General features: G+C 36.1%; 1 protein-coding gene across 6 annotated transcripts in view; it reads right to left on the reverse strand.

Annotated features, from left to right (window-relative positions):
• Nucleotides 1-7,838: 7,838 nt before the first annotated feature.
• Nucleotides 7,839-22,623, reverse strand: part of SSBP2 (single stranded DNA binding protein 2) — a 300,702-nt gene continuing 285,917 nt past the window's right edge. For 3 of the 6 annotated variants that reach the window (XM_024119897.1, XM_024119912.3, XM_055086647.1), the window contains 3 exons: nt 21,489-21,517; nt 15,606-15,704; nt 7,839-8,439 (listed from right to left, as the gene is read on the reverse strand). In XM_024119897.1, the coding sequence (XP_023975665.1) occupies nt 8,410-8,439; nt 15,606-15,704; nt 21,489-21,517 (158 nt within the window). In that variant the 3' untranslated portion in view covers nt 7,839-8,409. Of the gene's footprint in view, nt 8,440-15,605; nt 15,705-21,488; nt 21,518-22,623 lie in introns of those variants that run through there. The other 3 variants (XM_055086646.1, XM_028493040.2, XM_055086645.1) reach the window with 2 other exon arrangements.

The following is a 22,623-nucleotide window of genomic DNA, read 5'->3' on the forward strand; positions in this document are numbered from 1 at the left end:
GCGGGCCTCCCTCTGTTGTGGCCTCTCCCGTTGCGGAGCACAGGCTCCGGACGCGCAGGCTCAGTGGCCATGGCTCACGGGCCCAGCCGCTCCGCGGCATGTGGGATCCTCCCAGACCGGGGCGCGAACCCGGTTCCCCTGCATCGGCAGGCGGACGCGCAACCACTGCACCACCAGGGAAGCCCCTCTCAGTGCCTCTTTAATGCACAAGTGTGGACCTCAATTTTTGAGGCCCAATGCAAGAGCTCGTGTCATGGCAAACTTGATGAGAAATAATACTGCCAAGTGAACCAGAAAGATATTTTATTTAACAGATTTCAAATGAAGATCAGAGTTATCTGGAACAGATACTTTTCCAATCTACATTTCGTGTTTCCTGAAGTGCTGCCTGCCAGAGCAAAACAACATAATATTTCTGGTTACTTGAAGGAAAAGATGTTGATATTGCTTACTCATTTTTGCAGATACACAGTTCAGTAACTCTCTTACACAGAAACACTATACAAAAGCTTTCCATAAATACAGTAGTAAATACCTTATTAAACAAGGTTTTGAGTCATCTGGGAAGTGAAGTAACCAGTGAGAGCTTGCTAGACGTCGTCTACTCACCCCAGACCACCTCCCCTTGGAGATGATTTAAAAGACTTATCTTAGAGATACTCGCAGCGTATATGTTCTACTGAGATTTGGATCTTGAATGCTTTACATTCTAAACTGAGCTTCACTGGACCATGTAGTTTTACAACCAGAAATCTTTCAGCAAGATTACTATTTTTTGAGAAGGGCCTGAGAGGATTGTGCTGCCTATTTCAAAAGGAAGTTTTGCTAAATGGATTGAATTTTAAACTCTGTCTCAATATTGAGAATTTGGTTATATTCTGATTTTTGTGGAGATAATCATCTTAGAAATACTGGTAGTGGTCTTATTAATGCACTTTTGGTACAAATTAGATATGGCTCCTGTGTTGGTTTTGATTTGGTTATTGGATTCAATAAATTTCTTATTAGTAACTCTTATACTGAGCATTTCAATTTTGAATTGTGTATTAGTTTGAGAACTTTTATGGTGAGATGATCTCTTGCAATTGCTAGTGATCTATTTTCATAAAACACTTTCATATATTGCTTATATGTTTGAAAGTGTTCATTGTATTCTCTTTTTCAGTGGGTATAAGTTCAGCTCTCTGGAGGTTTTTCAATCGAATTAAAAATTATACCTAGGTAAGTACTTCTCAAAGATGAAGTAAATATATGAAATTTGGCTAGTAACCGCTTGTTGTAATAGCATGCTGAGTTCTCAAAATTAAAATTAATTACTACTTTCAATTATTTATACATGTGTTCTGTTAAAACAATTTTGAGACCATTAAATATTTGTACTATCCCTTCAGTCATAAGTGAATAATGATTAACTTCATGACAAGACAGTGAGCACCATTAAGACTGTCAAGAGAATACTTTTGACTTTTCAATTCTTAAACTATTTCTTTCTCTGAAACAATATTTACAAAAACAATAAACATTGAATTCTTTTATACAATGTATTCTTATTTTTGTTTTATATTATATGTGATAACTGAGATTATATTGTGAGCACATTTAAAAGCAAAGTTTTTCATGTGACAGGAGTAGATATCAAGAGTTTCCTATTATCGTCAAGAATTACGTGCTATAAGATGCAAAGATACAGTCACGTGAGGAAAATTTGATATCATCGTACACTGAGAAATGCACCTGTAGCCAAGCAGAGCCCTTCAGACTTCAAGGGAAACTTTGCAAACTGAGTAAGACAGATAAACATTTATATGTATAATGTCTGTTGGCTCTAGAGCTTTCTAAACAGCAATACCATATTCCTCATCAGACAATTTTGTAGGGAATAAAAGTTCTGGAATTTCTTTTATTTAATTTTTATGCCTCTCTAGATATAAAGGGTTTCTTTTACCTTTAGAGATACACTGAGCTATGGGAACAAACACTTGGTGAGTCTCACTGTGTGGGCCTGGGTGTGCAGTCTCCAGCCCCTTACCCTTCATTTTGTACTTTTACTGTTATCTCACTTACCAAAAGGAGCCGAGGAGGCATTAAACTAATTCTACTGACCTTTTTTTAATGTATGTTACTCTTGTCCTGAATCTACAGGATGTTACTACCACTAATAGCCACTTTTGCACCATTAGAAATAGCTTAAGTAACAACTTCCAGAGAAGTTCTTAGTTACAGGACTCTACCTGTTTCAATTCAGGGACTCTTCAGTTGCCTTGCTACCTACCTTCCATCTCCCAGAAATCCAGACACCTTGCTAAAACTGCCTCATAAGTTACTTGAGGTAACCTTCAGCTCAATAAGGTGTCTGCCCAGTGGGATTTACGGCATCATCCTTTCTAAAGACTACATACAAATGTGTGGCAGCAGTGAGCTAGAAGACACCATGTGGATCAAAACCATAATGCTAAAAGTAATTAACACTTAAATTCTCTTGAATACTAAAGAAACAGCATTTAAGAATTTATTGAAAAAATAATTTATATGTTTCCATTTTATCTAGGATGAATTCTTAATCTCAGTTATAGACCTCCCTCCTCCTATATTCTTAAATATCTATGCAGTAGTGTGCAGAACCTACTTCAGACTTTGTATTTGGGCAAATGCTCATGGTGAGCTGAGGCGACCATCTGTATATAATTCATCAGAAAGATGAACGTACATGAGGAGGAGCATAGTTTTACACGAATTACCTGCATAATTGCTTCAGATTTCCACACTGTGTGCAATCCTACTTGGAATAAAATACTGAACTTTTACCCATTAACAGATTTGCTAATAATATTAGTTATATTTTTGGTATTCAAAGTTTAGTTATCTGACCACATAGAGCTAGCCACTCATCATAACCTATTTAAATTGCATATAAAGAAATTCTTTGATATTAGAGACACCTGGTTTTTACATAAAGCATAATGTCTAATTCAATTATAGACACAGATGTCCACATTAATTACAATTTTATCATTCAGAAAGCATTTATGCTAGCTTCATATGGACAATTTCCTTTACTTTTTCAATAAGTAATAAAGTTAGAGGCTAGAAATGGTAGAAACTGTAGATGAACATCTGTATTTTTAGAATTAAATGTGAAAATGTGCGAAATTAAGGGATATTTACGTACATCTTTATGGCAACCTTTTCCATTGCATGACTAGCTCAAATATCTGTACAAAAATGGGGAGTGATAAATCCAATTGAAAATGTAATAATGCACATATGTGCATGCATGTGTGCACACACACACACAGGCAGACGCTAAATTTACAAAATGTATTGGGTAGCTGGTGGCCATAGTAGAATGAAGGACAGGAGATTATGAAGAGGCATCCAAACTTCAATTACAGTTATACATTAATTGTGCGTTCATAAAAGCTGACAAATAATTGTTTTTCCAGGAAGATATTGTAAGTAACATTTGAACACATGTAGTAAGAAAACATCTTAAATTCTTAAAATCACGATTAGATAAATTAAACAGTACAATAAGCTGATGGCTATAAAGAACCCTCTTTATAAAGACTTGTCCGTTCATGTTTGAAACAACACCATGTCCTTTATTCATTCTAACATATAGTTTCTGTTAAGTTTTTAACTGTTGTAATGCATGGAAAGTAAATATTTTGAAATATAATCTAATAGAAAGCCACATACACAGTTTAATCTGTTTATATTAAAAACATTTCTAAGGTGTGGCTAAAATTAGATTTATTTTCAAATTACATAAACTGGAAAGGTTATTTGAGTTGTTGTTTTCTAATAAGTAGATGATTAATTGCATTTTCCTGAGCAATTCTGTCAGGACATGATGGTAATTTAGCTAATAACATGTTGTCTTGTGTTCTGAGAATACTGAAGAATCCAAATTTCATTTTCTGGGCAATGTACCGTGGTCATTTGGCACAAAAGAGAAAAGTGGGATAAAGTTTTAATGTTAACTGGGAAAAAATTCTGGGAATACTTTTTTAATAGGAATATTAATACTTGCCTTTGTCATGTTAATTGCACATCTCACTTAAAAATGGAAATGCTAAATATTTCTAGGGACATATCATTACATTTCAATAACTGGGATAATCAAAGTGAGTCCAATTTATCCTGAGGACAGTAAATCCGCAAAGGGGGAAAAGACAAACTATACATGAAAACACTTAGTCCCACTTTATATTTTACAGTATCTATATATTTGTCTACATACCTAAGGATGTAGACAGCAAAAATATTCACATTAAACTATCAGTACTTACAGAAATGATTTTTCTTCTACTCAGGAAGACCATTTGTACTAAGTTAACATGGGAAACTTAGAGGAAATCCTCCTTAGGAGACCTACTCAACTGATAATTTCTCTTTAGAATATAGTTCAGGAAAGTAATTAAAGAGGTCTCAGGTGTTTTCATCTGTAGGTCACTCCTTTCAATGCGAATTACAGTTCATGGGTAAAGTTGACATTTTTGGTGAAATAACATCAACTCAATTTCTTCTAAACAAATGTCTACATCAAAAGACTGTAATTATTGCACAATTCGTGGCAGTAAAGTGACCAAGGATTAGATGGTCATTTATGCTCTTACCTTTAGATGCAGTGCCTTCTTAAGAAAGCCTAATGTGGACAAGCTAGCAGAGGATGTGAAAGCAGGCAAGCCCATCTGCTTATGTTTTGTATTACTCTTTCCATCCGAAATCACTTTAATCAGCTATTTTAGCATTGACATAAAATACAATCAAAGGAAGGAATGAATAGTTACCAGTTGTGCAATAATATAACATAAGTCATAATGGAAGTGTTTTGTGAGCAAACTTCACACTGTCACCCCCAACACACACATACACACAAACACACAAGTTTAATATGCCAAATGGAAGTGTATTAATAGTGGTTCACTTTTCCAGTATTTCTCAAGGTATGGTTCACTGACCCAATTAACAGTGGCAGTCAGAAAGTGGAAATTGTGATTACGTCCCCTAGGAAAACTATATACTATATGAAGAAGAAAACTGTAAGGGCTAAGAAGTGAAAATGTTCAGTTTGTATCTTATTTCTACTGGAGGATGCAGGAATTGGGAAGGAGGCATGGAGAAAAAGCCCAATCAAGACTTCATGGTATTAAGGACTGTGGAAAACTCTTTGCCAAGGGCACAGTTCTAAATGCTTTGCTGCACATTCTCAGGAAGAAATGATAGAGAAAAGGTATGGACAGACGTAGGGCTTCCTCATGTCCAAACTGAACTCATTTATTTTCATTTGCTCTTTTCAACTACAAGAAGAGTGTTAACTGAATGATCCTATGAAATGCAACAGAGTTCAGATAGCTTAGAGAATCATAAACATAGAAATGGAACTTTTCTCTATTTTATTCCTGGAGGGAAAGGGTTGTTTTGGGCACTTTCCATGGTTCAGGGAGCAGATTTGTTAATTTTCTGGCAATAGAGAAATCTTAACCTCAGATTCTTAGCTATATAATTCCTGTTCATCAGCAACTGAGTCCAAACTGGAACACTTGGAAAGGAGCACGAACATTCACCCATCAAATGTGTGGGTTGTTACCAGATCAGTGGCACCTCACAGCCTCTGCTCCTGTGTGCAGCTTTGCTATAAGAAAGGCAGCTGGTTAAGGACATACGTACCTTAGAAAGACTTTGACATATATTTTCAACTGTAGTGAGTTAGGCAGAACGCAAAGCAGAGTAATAAGAGTTAATGTTTTCACCTATTTATTTTTATATTTCACATGTATATTTTATATGTTCAATGTAGGCAAGAATTGCTAATGTTACTGTGAGGTGAAATGTTAAAAGTAACTCAGGAACAGGTAGTATATATAAAGACCAACACAAATGCATGGAAAACATGGGTGAAAAGAGAAAAGGATAAGGTTTAAATGATTCAAAACCTAAACAAAATTAATATACAGATATACTATCCTCCATTTGGTGCATGAGAAAATTATTTGAAATTGGAATTAAATATCTTTATTTTCTGGTTTTCTTGAATACAACTTCTTCAAATTTTCAATGATTTCAGGAATTTAAAAAACTAGCTATTTTTAATCTGGGTTCCAAGAGAAAGAGAAATACGCTGAATTGATTGCTGTACCTTGGAAAAAGTCAATTTTACTATTTTGACCAAATAGGCTAGAAATAATGGGACCCTATTGCCTTCATATTCCAATATTACTTCCAAAATAAGAGCAAGTAAAATCATGCTCAGGATTCTTTGATTATAAGAAACAATACCTTCTTAGAAGGCAAATGAAAGAAATTCAAGATCAGTAACAATAGAGAAAAGAGTCAACAAAAGGTTTCAAAATTCTAGCATTATAAGATTAAGCTTAATAATCACAAGACTCTCAGTGTTCACACAGTTGTCATAAAAAGTGAAAGTTAAAATTATTCTTGGTAAATGCATGTGTCTGTACAAGCTGTCATCTTCAGGTTACCTTGGCTTGAGTTAAAGACCTTGTCATTTGAATTTTTCATGAAAGCCTCTCTGTGGCTTGAAAGCTTGAAGTTGTTCTCCAGTGTGCAGTCCTAGCCTCTGCACACTGTGTGATTAATGGCAACTAGTTTGATTAGTTTAAATCTGGAACATAAATTTTAATTCAGCTTCCTTTTCCCCTCTTAACAGTTCTGCCTGACGTCCCTGTCATGCACAGGCAAAAATCTTTATTTTCAGAAGGAATAAATCCTTATGGATTTGAGAGAAATAAGTCATCTGGGATAAGGAACTAGTAAATATAGTTTATAAATTTTCACTTTAGAGACCATACGCCTAAAGAAAGATGGATGCCCCTTACCTGAGATTAAACAATGCTTTTCAAAGTCTCTGGAGTCTGGATATATAGTTGTTGATCAATGGTTATTTTTATCACAATTTTCAAAGAAAGGATCACCAATTTAGCTTTTAGAATGTAAAATCAGTCTTCAGACTTTTCTATTATGACTTTGGTGTTTCTATGCCTGATTAAACACAGAAAACCCAAAAGATCTGGAAAGGGCCATAGAGCAATGTGCTTTCATAAGGGAAGTGTTTTGTTTAAATTTTTCTAATGTTTTATGAACAGTTATATGAAGCAGATGTAGCCTACTGAAGTCAATGGCTAGATGAAATATAGTTACTATCAATAATTTCGCTCTACTATAAGTCCTACATCCTGGGAACAGAGCAGGTGCTCTGCTGGCAGCAAGAAGGGACAGTCAGTTTTGCTGCTACTAAGATACCTGGGTAGAGAAGCAGCACTCCAGAGCTCCTGGCGTGTGATTAAAAACTCCCTCCACCTTGTGCTGAAAGTCTCAATCATTTGAATGTACCTCCTTTGCAGTGTCTATGTGGAGATGTTCACAAGGCTGAATAAAAATAAGGTACATTTCACGTTAGTATGTTATTAAAAATTTAGCTCTAGCATTCCTGGTGACAAGTGACATATTCAAGCAAACAGCTGTGTTATCACTTCTGGGCTTTATCATATTAAAGAGGAAATATGTTGCTAAAAATATGATGACCCCTGTCACTTTATTGCTATGGTCTAAGCAATCGCGGCTAATTAGTGATTTTCTGTATCATCTAAGACAAATCAAGAATTCCATCTAGAGCAGTTATTGCAGAAATATACTGTGTTAGGCCCCAGTTAAGCTTCTGTTGATGTGAAGTAATATTTTTCCTACATAAAAAGTACAAAAATACTCACTGAAGGTTACTGAGAAGTTGTTTGATTTGACATAAAGAGGAAGACACACTTCTTTTCTGAGACAGTACGCTTTGTGATTCACAGGATAACTTGCATCACACGCAATTTAATGAAAGCTCTCAAATAAGCGATTTTATTCCTATCCATGATTGCAGACATTTACAAAACCATAACATCTGAGTTCACCTTAAAAAATAACTTATATAAAGCAGTGATATACACAGCACAAAATAGATCAGGGAGGGGCAGGAGCAACTTTTAATAATTAAAATGTAAACGTGAAAAAAAGGATGGAATAAAAGTCCCTACTTATTTCTACTTAAGATGTCATGTGATAGTATTTTACAATGTCCTGTGGGTCAATGTATGTGTGTGCATGTGTCCGTATAACATACACACATACAATACATTCTCTTTCCCACACATATACATACACAGATAATCATTTGCAGTTCCATTGAGGGCAATTCTAATATGCCGCTCTGTACAGTTGTTCGAATCACGTTTGGACCCGCTTTCTTCACAAAATAGGGGAGAGAGCAGGAAATAAAAAGGTTGGTTTGGTGTGACTGAGATTCCTTTGTTTAACTGTACACTGTGATGAATAATTTTCTTCCGTAGTAGTTCTGTGAAGGGCTGACTCACTGTGGTTTCCATGAGGAGACTTGGTAATGGATCACACACTCATTGTCATGCTAGGGGAGTACTAGAAGGAGAGAAGAATCCATATTTTAACAACAATTCTTCTACAGGCCACTAACATTCCCCTTGGTAAACAATAGTAACTGTGAATTTTAATGTCTTTTATGCACAAGCTTTAAAGACAGCATAAAAATAAAGCATAAAAAGAGTAAAATTATATAGAATTGACTGTCCTGAACTGTTAAATATTTCCTCTGGAAAGCAAGCAGTCTAATTCTCTCTCTGAGCTTAGGGGTTTGATAAGTACCTAGTCCCTCAGCTTTCTCCTTCTAGCCAGATTCATGTTTCATAGGCCCTTGGAACAATTTGGGTAAATCTAGTCCAAGGTTGATTCATAATAATCAAATACGTGTGAGGGATAGGATAGTCTTCGTTAGCTGTGTAAACTTGGAAGGTTACTAACCTCTCTGTGCTTGTTTCCTCACTGTAAAATCAGCTTCATGATAGTATCAATCTTAAACGGGTTTTGGGAGGACTGAGTATAAAACCCTTAAAACTATGTATTTATTGAATACACGGAAAGTGCTCAGTAAATGCTGGAGTAATAGTATAACTCCCAGCTGGCTGTAAGAAATCCTTATTAAAGCATTTAGAAAGTACTTCAAGAGTCTGATTTATACTTTAGCATATAAACTTCTTCCTTGAAGCTGTGACTCCTATCTCAATCCACAGGCATTTCTGGGTGGGAGTAGGGGCATTCTTGTTACATGTTACTTGTCAGTTTGAGGCTGACCATTGGTAAAAGGTGAGACTTTCAGAAATTTGGAAAAGTGGTCTTAACAAATGACAGCAATTATTTTGACAATGATGCCAATCTACCCTCATATGCTTGAGGAATAGACTGTGACAGAAAAGTTCTAGGGCAGCTCTGCCCAACAGAACTTACTTCAACGATGGACACGTTCCACAACCTGTGGTGTCCAGTACGAAAGCCACTAGTCACATGTGGCAAATTGAGCCCATGAAGTGTGGCCAGTGCCACTGAGGAACTAAAATTTTAATGTTATTTAACTTTAACTTATTTAAATATCCCCATGTAGCTGGTGGCCACCATCCTGGACAGCACATTATAGATCACCTGTGATGGGGAGGAGGAGCATCTATTTCCAAGTGGTAACGGTTTCCATATTTAATATGACCTCTTGAATATTTTAAATGCTTTATAAGAACCTGTGAGGACCAGGGCAAAAGGGAATTCCTTTTAATGCGCTAATAATGATTGCGCCTCGTGGAAAGAGGCAGATAAAGTGAGGGGGTTTGGTCCCAGGCTGCAGGGGCTTAACCAGGAACAGTGATGGTCCTGGGAAGGGGAACATGAACCTTCTAAAAAAGGAACAGACAGAACAGAAAGAAGTGAATTCCAAATGAGTGGAGGTCGTGCAGGAACTAGAAACGAAGTATAAGGTGTGTACTAGATAGGGATGGATTTGTTAATATGGAGAAAGCAGGATTTCCCAGGGAAGAGCGCAGGGTGACAGTGGCTCAGCTGGCAGAAGTCTGGACTGGAGGTCATTAGAGTTTGATCTAGTGCTCAAACCAAAAAACCCACATTGATCCTGAGTAAAAGCAGATGACTAGGCCTGAAAACGGGTCACTGGACCTTAGGGGGAGGATTGTTAATCCTTTAAACACAGGTCAAATCAAGGAAAAATCTACTTGTTAATCCCTTAATAGCCTCAAATTTCCTCAGTATAGGAAAGCTAATTTATATATGTTACTGACCTTCCACATTGGATTACAGTGAGTAGGGTGATATAAAGGGGAGACCACCAGAGAAGCAAAAGGGGATTCAGTTTGATAGAAAAACTCCCTCTTTATGCTTGATAGTGGCAACGAAAAAGCAAAGCTAAACAAAACCCCCAACCCCCAAACAATCATTGAGAAGGATCAGTGAAGTGGAGCCCACCCCGTCCCTGAGCTGGGAGGGGATCTACCCCTATCTCATCAGGAGATACCATGCAAATCTCCACTACAGATAATGACAGCACACTGCCATGACCTATCCACAACCTGTGACAAAATAATCATATTTTGGCATTTGACTTTTAGGGGCAAGACTAAACAAGAAGATAAAACCTTGTTTTAATAAAACAAGGTTTTATTAAAAGTAGAAAACAAGAATATGGCAAAATGGGCATAGGAAATTTAACCTATGCTTTCTATGGCTACTGTTATTTATAGTAAGGATCGGTGAGCCAATCAGTACTGCCCAGTAGAACCTTCTGTGATGATGGATATGTTCTATTCCATGCTGTTCAGCATAGCGCCCACACATGGCTGCTGAGCTCTTAAAACGTAGCTAGTGTAATTTAGGAACTGAAAATTTAACTGTATTTAATTTTAAATAGCGCAGCTAGATCATCAACCATTATTTTAAAGACAAAGATTTTAATGGGTATATTGTGCCAATCTAAAAACAGTGAAAGACTTTAAAGCTTTCTTAAAGTCTCCTTTTTTAAAAAGGACTTCAAAGGATATGTCAGAAAAAAATTTTCTGGATAAGTCATAATTAATTCTAGAGACCATCTCATTTAATGCACATCCTGAATAATCAGATTTTAAAAATCCCTGAATCCTTTTTTCACAAGGATTATTCCAGTTCATTCAAATGTAATGTAACATTAGGGAATATAGTTAAGAATATATTATAGCCTTCATTCTAATTATACACCATTAAAAGTATGCATATATAGAGACAAGTATATATGCACATTCTCTGCTACCAAGCATGGTTATTGGTTGCTCCCATTTCTTAACACTGGCAATTGTTAGGATTTTTAACCTGTGTTATTTCAAATGTCTTAAGCAAATCTTACAGTAAAATGAGAATTTGTTACAGATTCATTGGGAAGTTAAGAGAGTTAGGCTTATTCGGGGAGGAAACTGAGTGGAAAATAGGGTACAACAAGAAAGTCAGGGCCAGATTCAGTCAGAAAGGATGGAAGTACCATCTCCAAGCAATACAGCTCAAAAATTAGCAAGCATCTAATGAAATTTAAATTTTGAATAGTACCAGTAACTGTAAAATGATGCCCTAAGTGTATTTGGTACAGTAAAATAGATTGTATTTGTGTGTGACTGTCTTCATAGGCAATGGGCTATTTGCACTGCTAAGGCTGTAAATTGCTCATCTGCTGCTGCCTTTATTGAAACTGCTTCAACTAAGTAAGATTGAGGGAAGTTGCAAACTTTCTAGGGAAACTCACAGAATGTGCCAGCAAAAAGGAATTTTGCTATTGATTACTATTCAAGTAGAAGTGGCTTACAGTTTTCTAGAAGTAGAAGAGCAAGTGTTAAATGGGGTATCATATTTAGAGACATAAAATATTCATGGTGTATTGTCCTGAGGCCACACTGCAATGTTTCTGTTGTACTGCTGCATCAATATGCCATGACATATTCTAGTGTTTGTGTCAGAATGCTGTGATATCAGGATCCCCTGATATCACAGCATTCAAAACTATTCTGTGAGTCTGGTTCTCCTCGATCAAATGATAAAATGGCCTTACAATGCTGTTGACTGCATCAGTGTTTGGTTTAGCATGTAAAACATGAGCTAGAGAATTTATTATACCCAGTTCATGTACCATGGACTCCATCAGAAATATCCATTAAATCTTCGAACAATGTGCATACATTTCTGTTCACACACTTCAAGAACACTTCAGATCTTACATTTCTCTTCATACACTTCAAGAACACTTCAGATCTTACATTTCTATTTCTAAGCATCTATATAATATTTTATTTTCTTAATAAGAGATAATACTACAGGTATCTGAGCTGAACTAAAGTGAAATAAATCTAGTGTGTATGTGACTATGTAAAAAAAAAATTGGGGCATATGTGATTTCTTTACAATAGAAGAAAATGAAAAAAGGCAGTAAGGGTAATAAGAAATGATTTACCACCTTGTTTATAATTTCTATTTGACACCATGATTTTAATAGCATGTTTGCTCAGTTGATTATAGTTCAATGCTATGGTCAAAATATTCTGCTAAATTAATTCAAGAAATAAGACTAACTGCTTTCTTTACTTGAGAGGCACGAAGCACTATTCTTTGAATTAAGCCTTTTTGTATTGTTTTTAAAGCCAAACATTTTATAGAGTTTGAACACTAGGGGGCATCTTTGTTTGTTGAAATAAAGGCTTTTTTTTTTGATCCACCCTCAAAAGAGTCTGAATGTTGAAACATTTTTTGATTCCTATTTTCTTGTGTAAAGTGTGTTGGCACTGCAAGGTTTCTGCCTTTGGGTTGGACATTTCTGTTTCTATATTGATTACATTAAGTAGTATGTGTAAGGTGACTGGGATAGTGTCTGTACATGATAATCAGTCAATAGATGTTTGCTCTCTTCCCAGGCCTCTTATGTGGTTAAACTTCAAGGTAAAGACTGACAAACCCTCAAAAGGCAGACTGTTAAAAAATCTGTGCTTTTCAGACTTATGTGTATTAAAAACCACTAGAATTCAGTTTGCATGTTTAGTCACTGGAAATGTTTTCTTTTTAAAAATTATTTATTTTTAATTGGAGTATAATTGCTTTACAATGTTGTGTTAGTTTCCGCTGTACAGTGAAGTGAATCAACTGTATGTATACATATATCCCCTCCCTCTTGGACCTCCTGGTTTTCCTTGATGATAGTAAAGCTAACTTAGTGGAGATACCTAGTCTATTTACTTCTTTAAGGCCTTACTACATTTGTCAGCAATGAATCTCTTTTGTCTTCTTCCTCTCTGCTCTCGTTTCTTGATCTTTTAAAAAGGTGCAAACAAAAATGTGTGGATGTGATACAGGAAGCCACAGATAACCAGGGTGTCACTCATAGCATGTAGACCCCTCACCCGGCAGACAGAACAGCGCAGCCAGTGTGGACCCGCTTCCAAGGCTGCACTACCCTCCAGGTGGTGGTGCAGCTTCTCAACCACCATCCAAGTATTTCTCTTTTGGGGACTTTTGTAGTGGGGACAGGAGTGAGGGAGGGGGGAGACAGGAGGGAGCTTCTGTTTTCTGCTAACTCTGCACAGCAGTCTGGCGTTTTACCTGCTTCCTGGCTTCAAGGGTAGTGAGGCTGGGTCAGGAGTCAGGGGTGGGGGAAGCCCTACTCCAGTGGCTCTTTATGCTACGCACATATTCCCAGAGGGATCTGCTATCCAGCATGTGCATAATCCACTTGGGGTTAAAGGATGAGGCTGGTGTTTATTCTGCACAAAGTAGTTTTTTAAGTCCTGTTCTGATTCTCTGATCCCCGTGAAGAGCTTTCTGATGCCAACTCTGAAGCAGCTCCCCTCTCTGGCAAACAAGGCGGCAGTCGCCCACAACAAATCTGGGAAGGAAGGGGGGGAGAGTTCCTGTCGTCGCTGCCCCTAAAGTTAAAGTCACGTGGAACCTTTTTAAAGAAGTTTTCTTTCCCAATACAAAATTAATACTTTCCTTGGTGCTCTTAAAACACCTGGTTTATATCTATTGTAGCACTTATTAATCTGACATATGGTTTAATTAGTTGTGTAAACATGTTCTTCCCCTCAGATTGCATTCTTTGAGGTTAGGGATGTGTTATGGTTGTTTCAGAATATTTTGTCCTTAACCTAGTGCTTTGCATAGTGCAGGCTCAATACATGTTGAATTGAACTGAATTAATTATCATATACCTCACTGAATGATACCATTACTGGAAGAATTAGCATAATATGAAATTATTGTCTCTAATTAGATAAAGTGAACATTAATTAATTAAAATTAACTAATTTGTCCATAGTCTTGAAGCAAACTAGTGAAAGAACCGGGCTCTAAGAAATCCCATAATCCTAAGCATTATAAAAAACTATATAGTTCCTCACATTTTTCTATTTCCTCATCATTGACAGGCTAATCTTTTGATTTCTTTAAATATAAGTTTTTATGTATACCTTCTTGGTTCTCACTAATCATAAATATCCTGCAAATAAAACAGATAAACTAAAGATCATCATATTATTTCTAGTTTTAACAGAAATTAAAGTCTAAAAACAAGGGAAGTCTTGTCCCATGCCGAGGTGCTAGGTCAACACCAAGAAGTAAAGGAAACCACAGAACACTCAATCTTGGGTTCCATTTTGGGAAGCAGCCATTCTGCGCAAAAGTAGGTATGTTACTAGCCACCGCTTCAAATTCTGATGGCATCACCTCTGGTAAAGGTCTGGGCAAAATGAAGGTAATTTTCTCTTCTGATTCTGTTTATAGTTTGGTAGATCCTCCATTATTTTAATGATGGCAGTACATGTATTGAAGGCACTGATTCTGTGAACATGAAACTAGTTTGGGTTCTGAACTCCTTTATTCCAGTGCAGGAGTTCTTAGCAGAGAATGTGCATCAGCATCACTGACGAAGCTTTTTCACATGGGAGGATGCCTGGCCCCACTCCTGGAAATTCTGATTTGCTGGGTCCAGGGAGGGTTCTAGGAAATTGTATTTTTAAAATTCTATAGATGCTTCTTATGTGAAATATTAGTTAATAAATTATTGTATAATGCAATAAGTCCTTGAGAAAAGATACCACGCTGTCCTTTTGGTCTTTCCAGTGCCTAGCACATTGCTTTGGCCTGTAGTCAGTGCTCAGTGACTGTTAAATGAAGGAATGAATTTTTTTGCTTCTCCATTTGCTCCTATCTACTTCTATGGGGACATGAAATGATATTGCCTTTGCTTAACACTACAGTCACACAGAAAACGACGTGGAGTTCGGGTTAAACGTAAATAACTCATTAACATACAAGAAAGTCTAGTGCATAATGTAAAGACATCTTAGAGACAATTTTCAGAGCTTTCAGGACAGCACTGAGAACAAACCTGGTTTTGCAGTGATCAAAGACATTTTAGTAATGTGAAAAATTTATAAAAACGATCACATATGCAACCTGTTTCTAGTACGTTCCTTTATGGTGGATGTTTTCTAAAGTAAAATTAGTATTAAAGTTTTTGTCCTTGTAACTGTGTACATAGAATCGGAGTAGAAAGTTTATTTTTTAATACTTTCAAAGAAATTCCACTTAGTTTTCTAACTTTTAAAAGATCAACCTATTGAACTCTAGATAAACAGTTGTAATAATGGCTTTATGCATTTATTCTAAAGAAGAGCTTCAGAAATAAAATCTGGATACAGTAACGTAGTCAAGGGAATACTTACACTCTCACTCTGAAAAGGATTTAAGAAATTTCCCCCCATTTCGCCATCATCCCTAGGAGTGCCCGGCTGATTACTCAGGCTCATATTATTGGGAGAATTCTGTAAACAAGATTTAGAAAACAAAGCATTTTGAAGATTTTAATTTCCCTTTTACATGGTACTGTTTCAAACATGGAATCTATACCATCATCTCTAAGGACAAAGCAGGCTTATAATTCCAATCTCAGACCTCTACCGTGGATTCTGTTCATTCTTTGCACCTTGACAAGTACTGATGCTTTCCCAAATGAAAATTAAAAAACAGAAAACCCCAAATAATTCACTGTAACTCTTTGTCTTAGTCTCAGAATCATTTATTCCATTTCCCACTCTCAGTTCATAGAGTTCCTAGACTTCTGGAGAGTTTAAGAAACATTCCCAGGAGGGGCATGAAGAAGAGTGCAGTCTACCCACTGATCAGGCGGGATGGAACAATAACTTCCTTCGGTGATTTTACTAATCAAACTCGAAAGGTCGCTGTTTTGATAAATAGTTCCCTTTAATTCTACATGTGGTTTACATAGTAACACGACTTTAACCATTATTTTTATATGAACCATAAGGAAAAAAGGAAAATGGTTAACGATAGTTAAGAACAAGAGAAAGAAATACCTCAGGACTTGAGAATTCAGTATGTACTTGTACAGGAAAAGGAGGCTCAGAGGTGGAGTGATTTAGAACCCTTTCCTATCATTTGTTTGAGCAGATTTATTTGAAACATTTAAGATAAAATGGCTGATATTAGCAATCTAATCAAACACAAAGTTAACAGTATACTGCTTTATATTCTATTTAAGTTCGCTAGTCTTGTTTTTGCTGTGCGATTTTAGCCACGTGAGGTCATCTGATACTCCACGTCGACAGGGAATACAGAATGGCAGTGGCGTATAAAGCATGCTCACACAGGATTGCAACTGTGACTAAGGGATTCTTGAAAAAATAAACTTCAAGGTTAAAAACTTTTACTTGTTATTTCAAATGTAAGCCAGGTTTTAGAGTTTTTTCCTGAGCCGTTGCCATTTTATATTTTGTTTTTGAATAAGTTTTTAGAATTTTTAAACAAAATTGCTCTGAGGATTTTGACTTAACTAAAACCAAGTTAGGCAATAAACACGAAAATGTCATGAATGGGTTATCCCCAGAAGAATACGTGCTTTTTAAAAATATGGTTAAACTGTAAAGCAGAGACAGGTAGATGAGCTGGTAGAAATAGAGCTTGTATCTTGTCCTGCTGTGCACCCCACAGGGAGGATCTGAGAACAGGGATCCTCTGAAGTCCGTAGGAGCTCCATTTGCCAGCGAACCCCAAGGGCTGGGGAACCACAGCTTAATGGCATAAAGAGGATTCTATTTTTTTTTTTTTTTTTGGAAAAATTTTTTTTCTCTGAAAATGTTAGTTTCCCAAGTATAAAGTAACTGGACTTTGAAATGAACATGGATAACCTGATTTCCTGGAAAAAAAAATTAAGTAAAATTGAAATGTAATTAACTAAGCTATAGGTAACTAAGCTACAACTCATGAATAAAGTTATTAATCAACTGTGTCTTGAAAGTAGGAATGATAATGCTTACTTAGCTCAAAAAAGGGCAAATTTATAAAAACACTATAAGATTTACCCCAAATCTAGAAGTCTTTGGTGAAGGCAGATTTGTCATTTCATACATAATGGAGAAACTGGCAATCTTGGAATAAAAAATCATCTAACATACCTGTATAGGGGTATTTGAGCATGTATTTGGAAGCTGCATACTTTTACATATTCAAACAGATATATGAAACGAGCCCTGTCCATCCTTGCGTAATAGTCACACTCCTAGCCTTAAGTACGTGAGGTGCCCTGAGAGGAGCATCATATCTCTGACTAAACTGGGGTGCTCCCAGACTCTGCTGCACTTTTGCCATGTGTCATTTCTTTTTTAATTTTTTAAAAAAAGTTTTATTGTAGTATAGTTGATTTACAATGTTGTGTTAGTTTCAGGTGTATAGCAAAGTGTATCAGTTATACATGTACATATATCTACTCTTTTTTAGGTTCTTTCCCCATATGGGCCATTACAGAGTATTGAATAGAGTTCCCTGTGTGATACAGTAGGTCCTTATTAGTTGTCTCTTTTATATATAGTAGTGTGTATATGTCAATCCCAATCTCCCAATTTATCCCCTGCCCCTTACCACAGGTAACTATAAGTTTGTTTTCCACATCTGTGACTCTATTTTTGTTTTGTAGATAAGTTCATTTGTATCATTTTTTAAAACTCCACATCGAAGTGATATCATTTCCGTTGCGGGGCACAGGCTCCGGGCGCGCAGGCCCAGCGGCCATGGCTCACGGGCCCAGCCGCTCCGCGGCATGTGGGATCCTCCCAGACCGGGGCGCGAACCCGGTTCCCCTGCATCGGCAGGCGGACGCGCAACCACTGCGCCACCAGGGAAGCCCCAAAGTGATATCATTTCTTAATTTGCAATTCTGAAAGTTTGGCTACCTTCAAATTGATTCCTGACTCAAAGTGTTGATTTAAAAATATTTGAAGTTTGAAAGCAACATTACAGTAGTATTTAAATACGTATAAAACACTTCATGGTGTTTCTGTTTTCCATGCAATCTTTTCATAGCATGGTGGCTCAGCATTAAACTTTTTTAGGGGGCAGTGGTGGTGGTGTATATGAGAACATTGAGAGGCAGATTAAAAGGATACATCAACACACAAAACTGAGCTAGTATCAGATCTCTGAAACCTGTTCCTATCTAGCTCACTGGGTATATTTGAAAATCATGAAATGACAGAACATCTTTAAAAAATCTGAGGTCATCTCTGCAAAATGTTGTGAAAACAACAAAAGTTGCTCAAGGAGGAGTCTTAAGGAAATTGTGCTGTCCACGGTCCCTGGGTGACATGATGAAGATATAGCTAAAGATATACTCAGTATTGGTATCTGAGGAACAGCTAAGACAGTGGTTCCAAACACCAGCCCAGAGCAGGTTATGATGGTGGGTGGCAATGAACTGTGTGTATGCTGCGTTTAACTGTAGCTTTGTTTGTGTGCAGTGTCTGCAGTAGATTTCATCAACAAGGCAAGAATATAATGCACAAAAAGGGCATAGGTTGGTCAAACAACTTCTTAAAATGGAGTAAGAAATTTAAAAAATGTAATACTGATTCTTGACAAAATACAGGTTTAACTGGAGAATTAGGAAGATGCAGCTAGAGACCCAAGAGCAATTTTGAACACAATTGCTAAGCAGAAGTGGTTAAGATCATCTTCTGATTCACAAACAAGAATGACTAGAAAAAGAATAGGATGAAAAGGAATGAGCCCAGGAAATAAGAGAAAAGGGAGAAGAGAGCTTCTTGAGATGGCCGGACATGTGGTGGGAAAGGAAGAAGGTGGGGAAAACGAAGTTAGTGACAACTTGCATAGCTTGGAGTAAAAGGCTGAGAAATTCAGCTGTAAGTCTAAAGACGTAGGGAAAAAATAATTGGGAGGGGGGTGCACAACACGTTTGATGCTGCTGATTAGAGATAAAGTGACAGACAAGTGGAGATGGGACAGACAATAGTGGTACCATCACCCAGACAGCCTGGTTAGAGCCTGGAGCCAAGGAAAGAGGAGTGGGGGCAGGGCAGAAATGAGATGCTTAGGAGCCCATTTGAAGGTGGATGCAACCAGTCATTTCTAGTACATTGTTAAGTGGCAAGTTTATTACTTGGGCATAATTGTTTTTAAAAAATTGTTTTTTCTTTATTTTTACTTATTTATTTTGGCTGTTATGCGCGGCATGCGGGAGGATCTTATTTCCCTGACTAGGGATCGTACCTGTACCCCTTGTAGTAGAAGCGCAGAGTCTTAACCACTGGACCGCTGGGGAATTCCCTTGGGCATAATTCTTATGTCAATTGAAATGTACTTGAACTTTCCTTTGTAAAGTTTTTCCCTATTGTATTTGTTTGGTCTCCTTAGTTATACTGAGCTTCTTGAGGGCAGAGACCATATCTTGTTTGTCTTTGGAATTTCATAGCCCAGAATAATGCCTTGGCACATTAATGTTTACTGAATGAAGGAATTCCTGCCAAAGTACAAACCATTTGAGGGCAAAGATTATGTTTGTATTTAAAGACGTCTTTTGTATTTCCCCATAGTGCACAAGGCAATACTCAGTACATAAAAGTACACAATGGGTGGTCAATTAATGCTTAAAGAATAAACAGTAATCGCTAGGCAAGAGAATGTTATCAGCAGCAGGCACAGTGTGGTGGAAAAACTTGCTTCTGGGTATCGGAATGGGAAAATAAGCATAGAAGGAATAGCAATAGATCTGATATGAGGGCAGATTAGAAGATGGTATTTCATTTGTCATTATGGCCCTTAAAATTTTTTAAAGTGCTTTATAAATTACAAAGTACATTCCCATATAGAATTTCATTTACATCTATGTAGTGTACAAGGTTATGTCAGTGTAAACTTCACGACAACGGCCTTAAGCAATCTGGATGTTCCCGCCTTTGTGTAATGAAGAATTATCTTTAGACATTAGAATATGTTTCTCAAATATAACTTCAGACATTTTACTGTGACCACAAAGCACAATCCAGCCAACATCAATTGTTAGATACCTAAGACAGCCAATACAATCACGGTCATCTGGATTGTAAAGGTGCTTCCCAGAAAGAAGGCTCTAACGGTATTATACAATGAATCTTATTTTGAAAACAAGGTTTTTGAAGGCTTACCTAATACTATTTCTCACAGAGGTAAGATGGTGCCGTTTGTATATATCTATTTTTAGAAAAGAAAAAGATCTTCCTGATTGTTTCTAAACACAGACATCCAAAGTGCATGATGAAGTTCCTAGGCCATGCAGCCAAGCGATGCAGATACAATGTCAGAATGCCAATTAAACGCTTTTTTTTTTTTTTTTTTTTTTTTAGCTTTAAGTCTTAATTTATAAGTTTCTATAGCTCAACCTTCCTTTTATTTTTCTTGGCATCAGGAATTTTACTTTATTATACATGAATACAAATTCAAAGTGGAATTAAAAATGAAGTCATCCTTTAATGAATTTCTGTATTTACTGATATAAAGCAGACTTCTGAGAGAGTCATTCTAGTGGTAGTTAATAATTAGTTCTTATCAGCCATTCTAAATATACATTTGACCCACAGAGAAGTATTTTAAAATTCATCATGACCTAAAAAGTATTTAGGTATTCTTCAAAAAATATACGGCATCTTAGCAAAGGATTAATTTTAGATACTCAAACGACTGACAGAGGAAAAACAGACATGTGCTATTGGAAGGGTCACTTTCCTACTTCTATTAATATAATTTTCCTCTAATGACTTTCTTACTCTATTTTGTGGAACTATAATAATGACTGAGGACATCAGCATTGCCTGATAAGAGTTTGGAAGACAAATGAGATGTATAAATGCAATGCCCTTACAACATATACAACAACCACTTTTTCAAATTTACCTCTTTTCATGTTGCTCTAGATTTCTTTACATTTTCAAAAGATTATCTAAAGTATGTCAGTTTGCTTTACAAATGCATAACATCATAATGTGATTAAACTGATTATTATTTGCTTGGGTATCAATTAATCATGTATATCACATCCTGTAAATGAATCCTAGCATGCTTTGAAATAGTCTTAAAAGACTAATTTTACCCTTTCCCACAGATTATATGCATTAATATTTTAAACTTCTACTTAATGATATCTGGCCTTCTACTTTCAAACTCTTTAAGAACAAAATTCATAATGTTATTCTCAATCTTAATAAGAGTTCTGTGTGGAGTAAAACACAGATAAAAAACTATACACAATACATAATACTCACCTTGGAAATACTGTCCATATCTCCTGAGCCTAAAACAAAATATGGAAAGAAAGTCTTTATTAGGTAATGATTCTATCTGTAAATTAAATACTCCTTTAAAATAAACAAATGTAGTAATGCAGTACACTGTATGTATTTTGCAGCGTATATCTCCTGGATTTTTGAGTCTCAAAAAATTACTTTTCTCTTATACTGTGTGGTAAGTCATCCTCTGATGGCAGATGCAAGGAAGAGTTGTACCTTTCCTTCCCAATCATCTACTTTTTTTGGTAATGGCAGAATAAAAAACTATTGCTCTCATAAATTCCTGAAAGTGAAACAGTAGACATATATATCCTACTCAATTCAAAATTTTAAAATGTGTACACTAATACACGTGTATATATATATTTATAGATATGTAAACAGAGAGCGAGAGAGAGAGAGAGAGAGATCTCTATTTTCTGAAATGATGCTTCTGTACATCTGATAAAGTACAAAACAGGCATTTGCAACAATACCTGACAAGATTATGAACCATGTTTTACTATAATAACCAAAATCAAAGTGTAATATTTTTAAGAAAATTTTGGCAGCAACAAATATTCATGGCAATCCATCAAAAGTAAAAATGTCTTCAAAATGTAACATTGTGGTTTTATTTTAATTCTTAGGAGAAATGGACAATCAATACTAATTTCTTACTTAAGAAATGGAATCATAACTTAGGTAACAAAGAAAAATAATCATATCCTCGCCACAATTTTAGCTTTATTTTTAACTATTTAAATAATTTTCCTGGCATAAAAATATTATAATATTTTAATAGTACAGCATTCAGCAGACAGAAATAAAGGCTTATTAACATTAGTTTATAAATAGGCATAATGTTAAATACTGAATGTATATATGCAATTATGTATCTATAAATATATGCAACAATATTCATTATAGATGACAAGTATATGTGAAACTATTTTGCAAATTCTGTTCTAGTGAGTAATATAACTGAGAATCTTCTCACTATGACCAAATGCCATCTTTTTGTGAATGAGTTTACAAATTAAAAGATTGGAAAGTAAATTATTTTGCAATAAATTAGAAAGTAAAATTCTAGAATGGTGCTATCCCCAGTAGAACTTTGTGTGATGCTGGG

This window comes from Physeter macrocephalus, chromosome 8 (assembly GCF_002837175.3).
Source record: "Physeter macrocephalus isolate SW-GA chromosome 8, ASM283717v5, whole genome shotgun sequence".
NCBI classification, from domain to species: Eukaryota; Metazoa; Chordata; class Mammalia; order Artiodactyla; family Physeteridae; genus Physeter; species Physeter macrocephalus.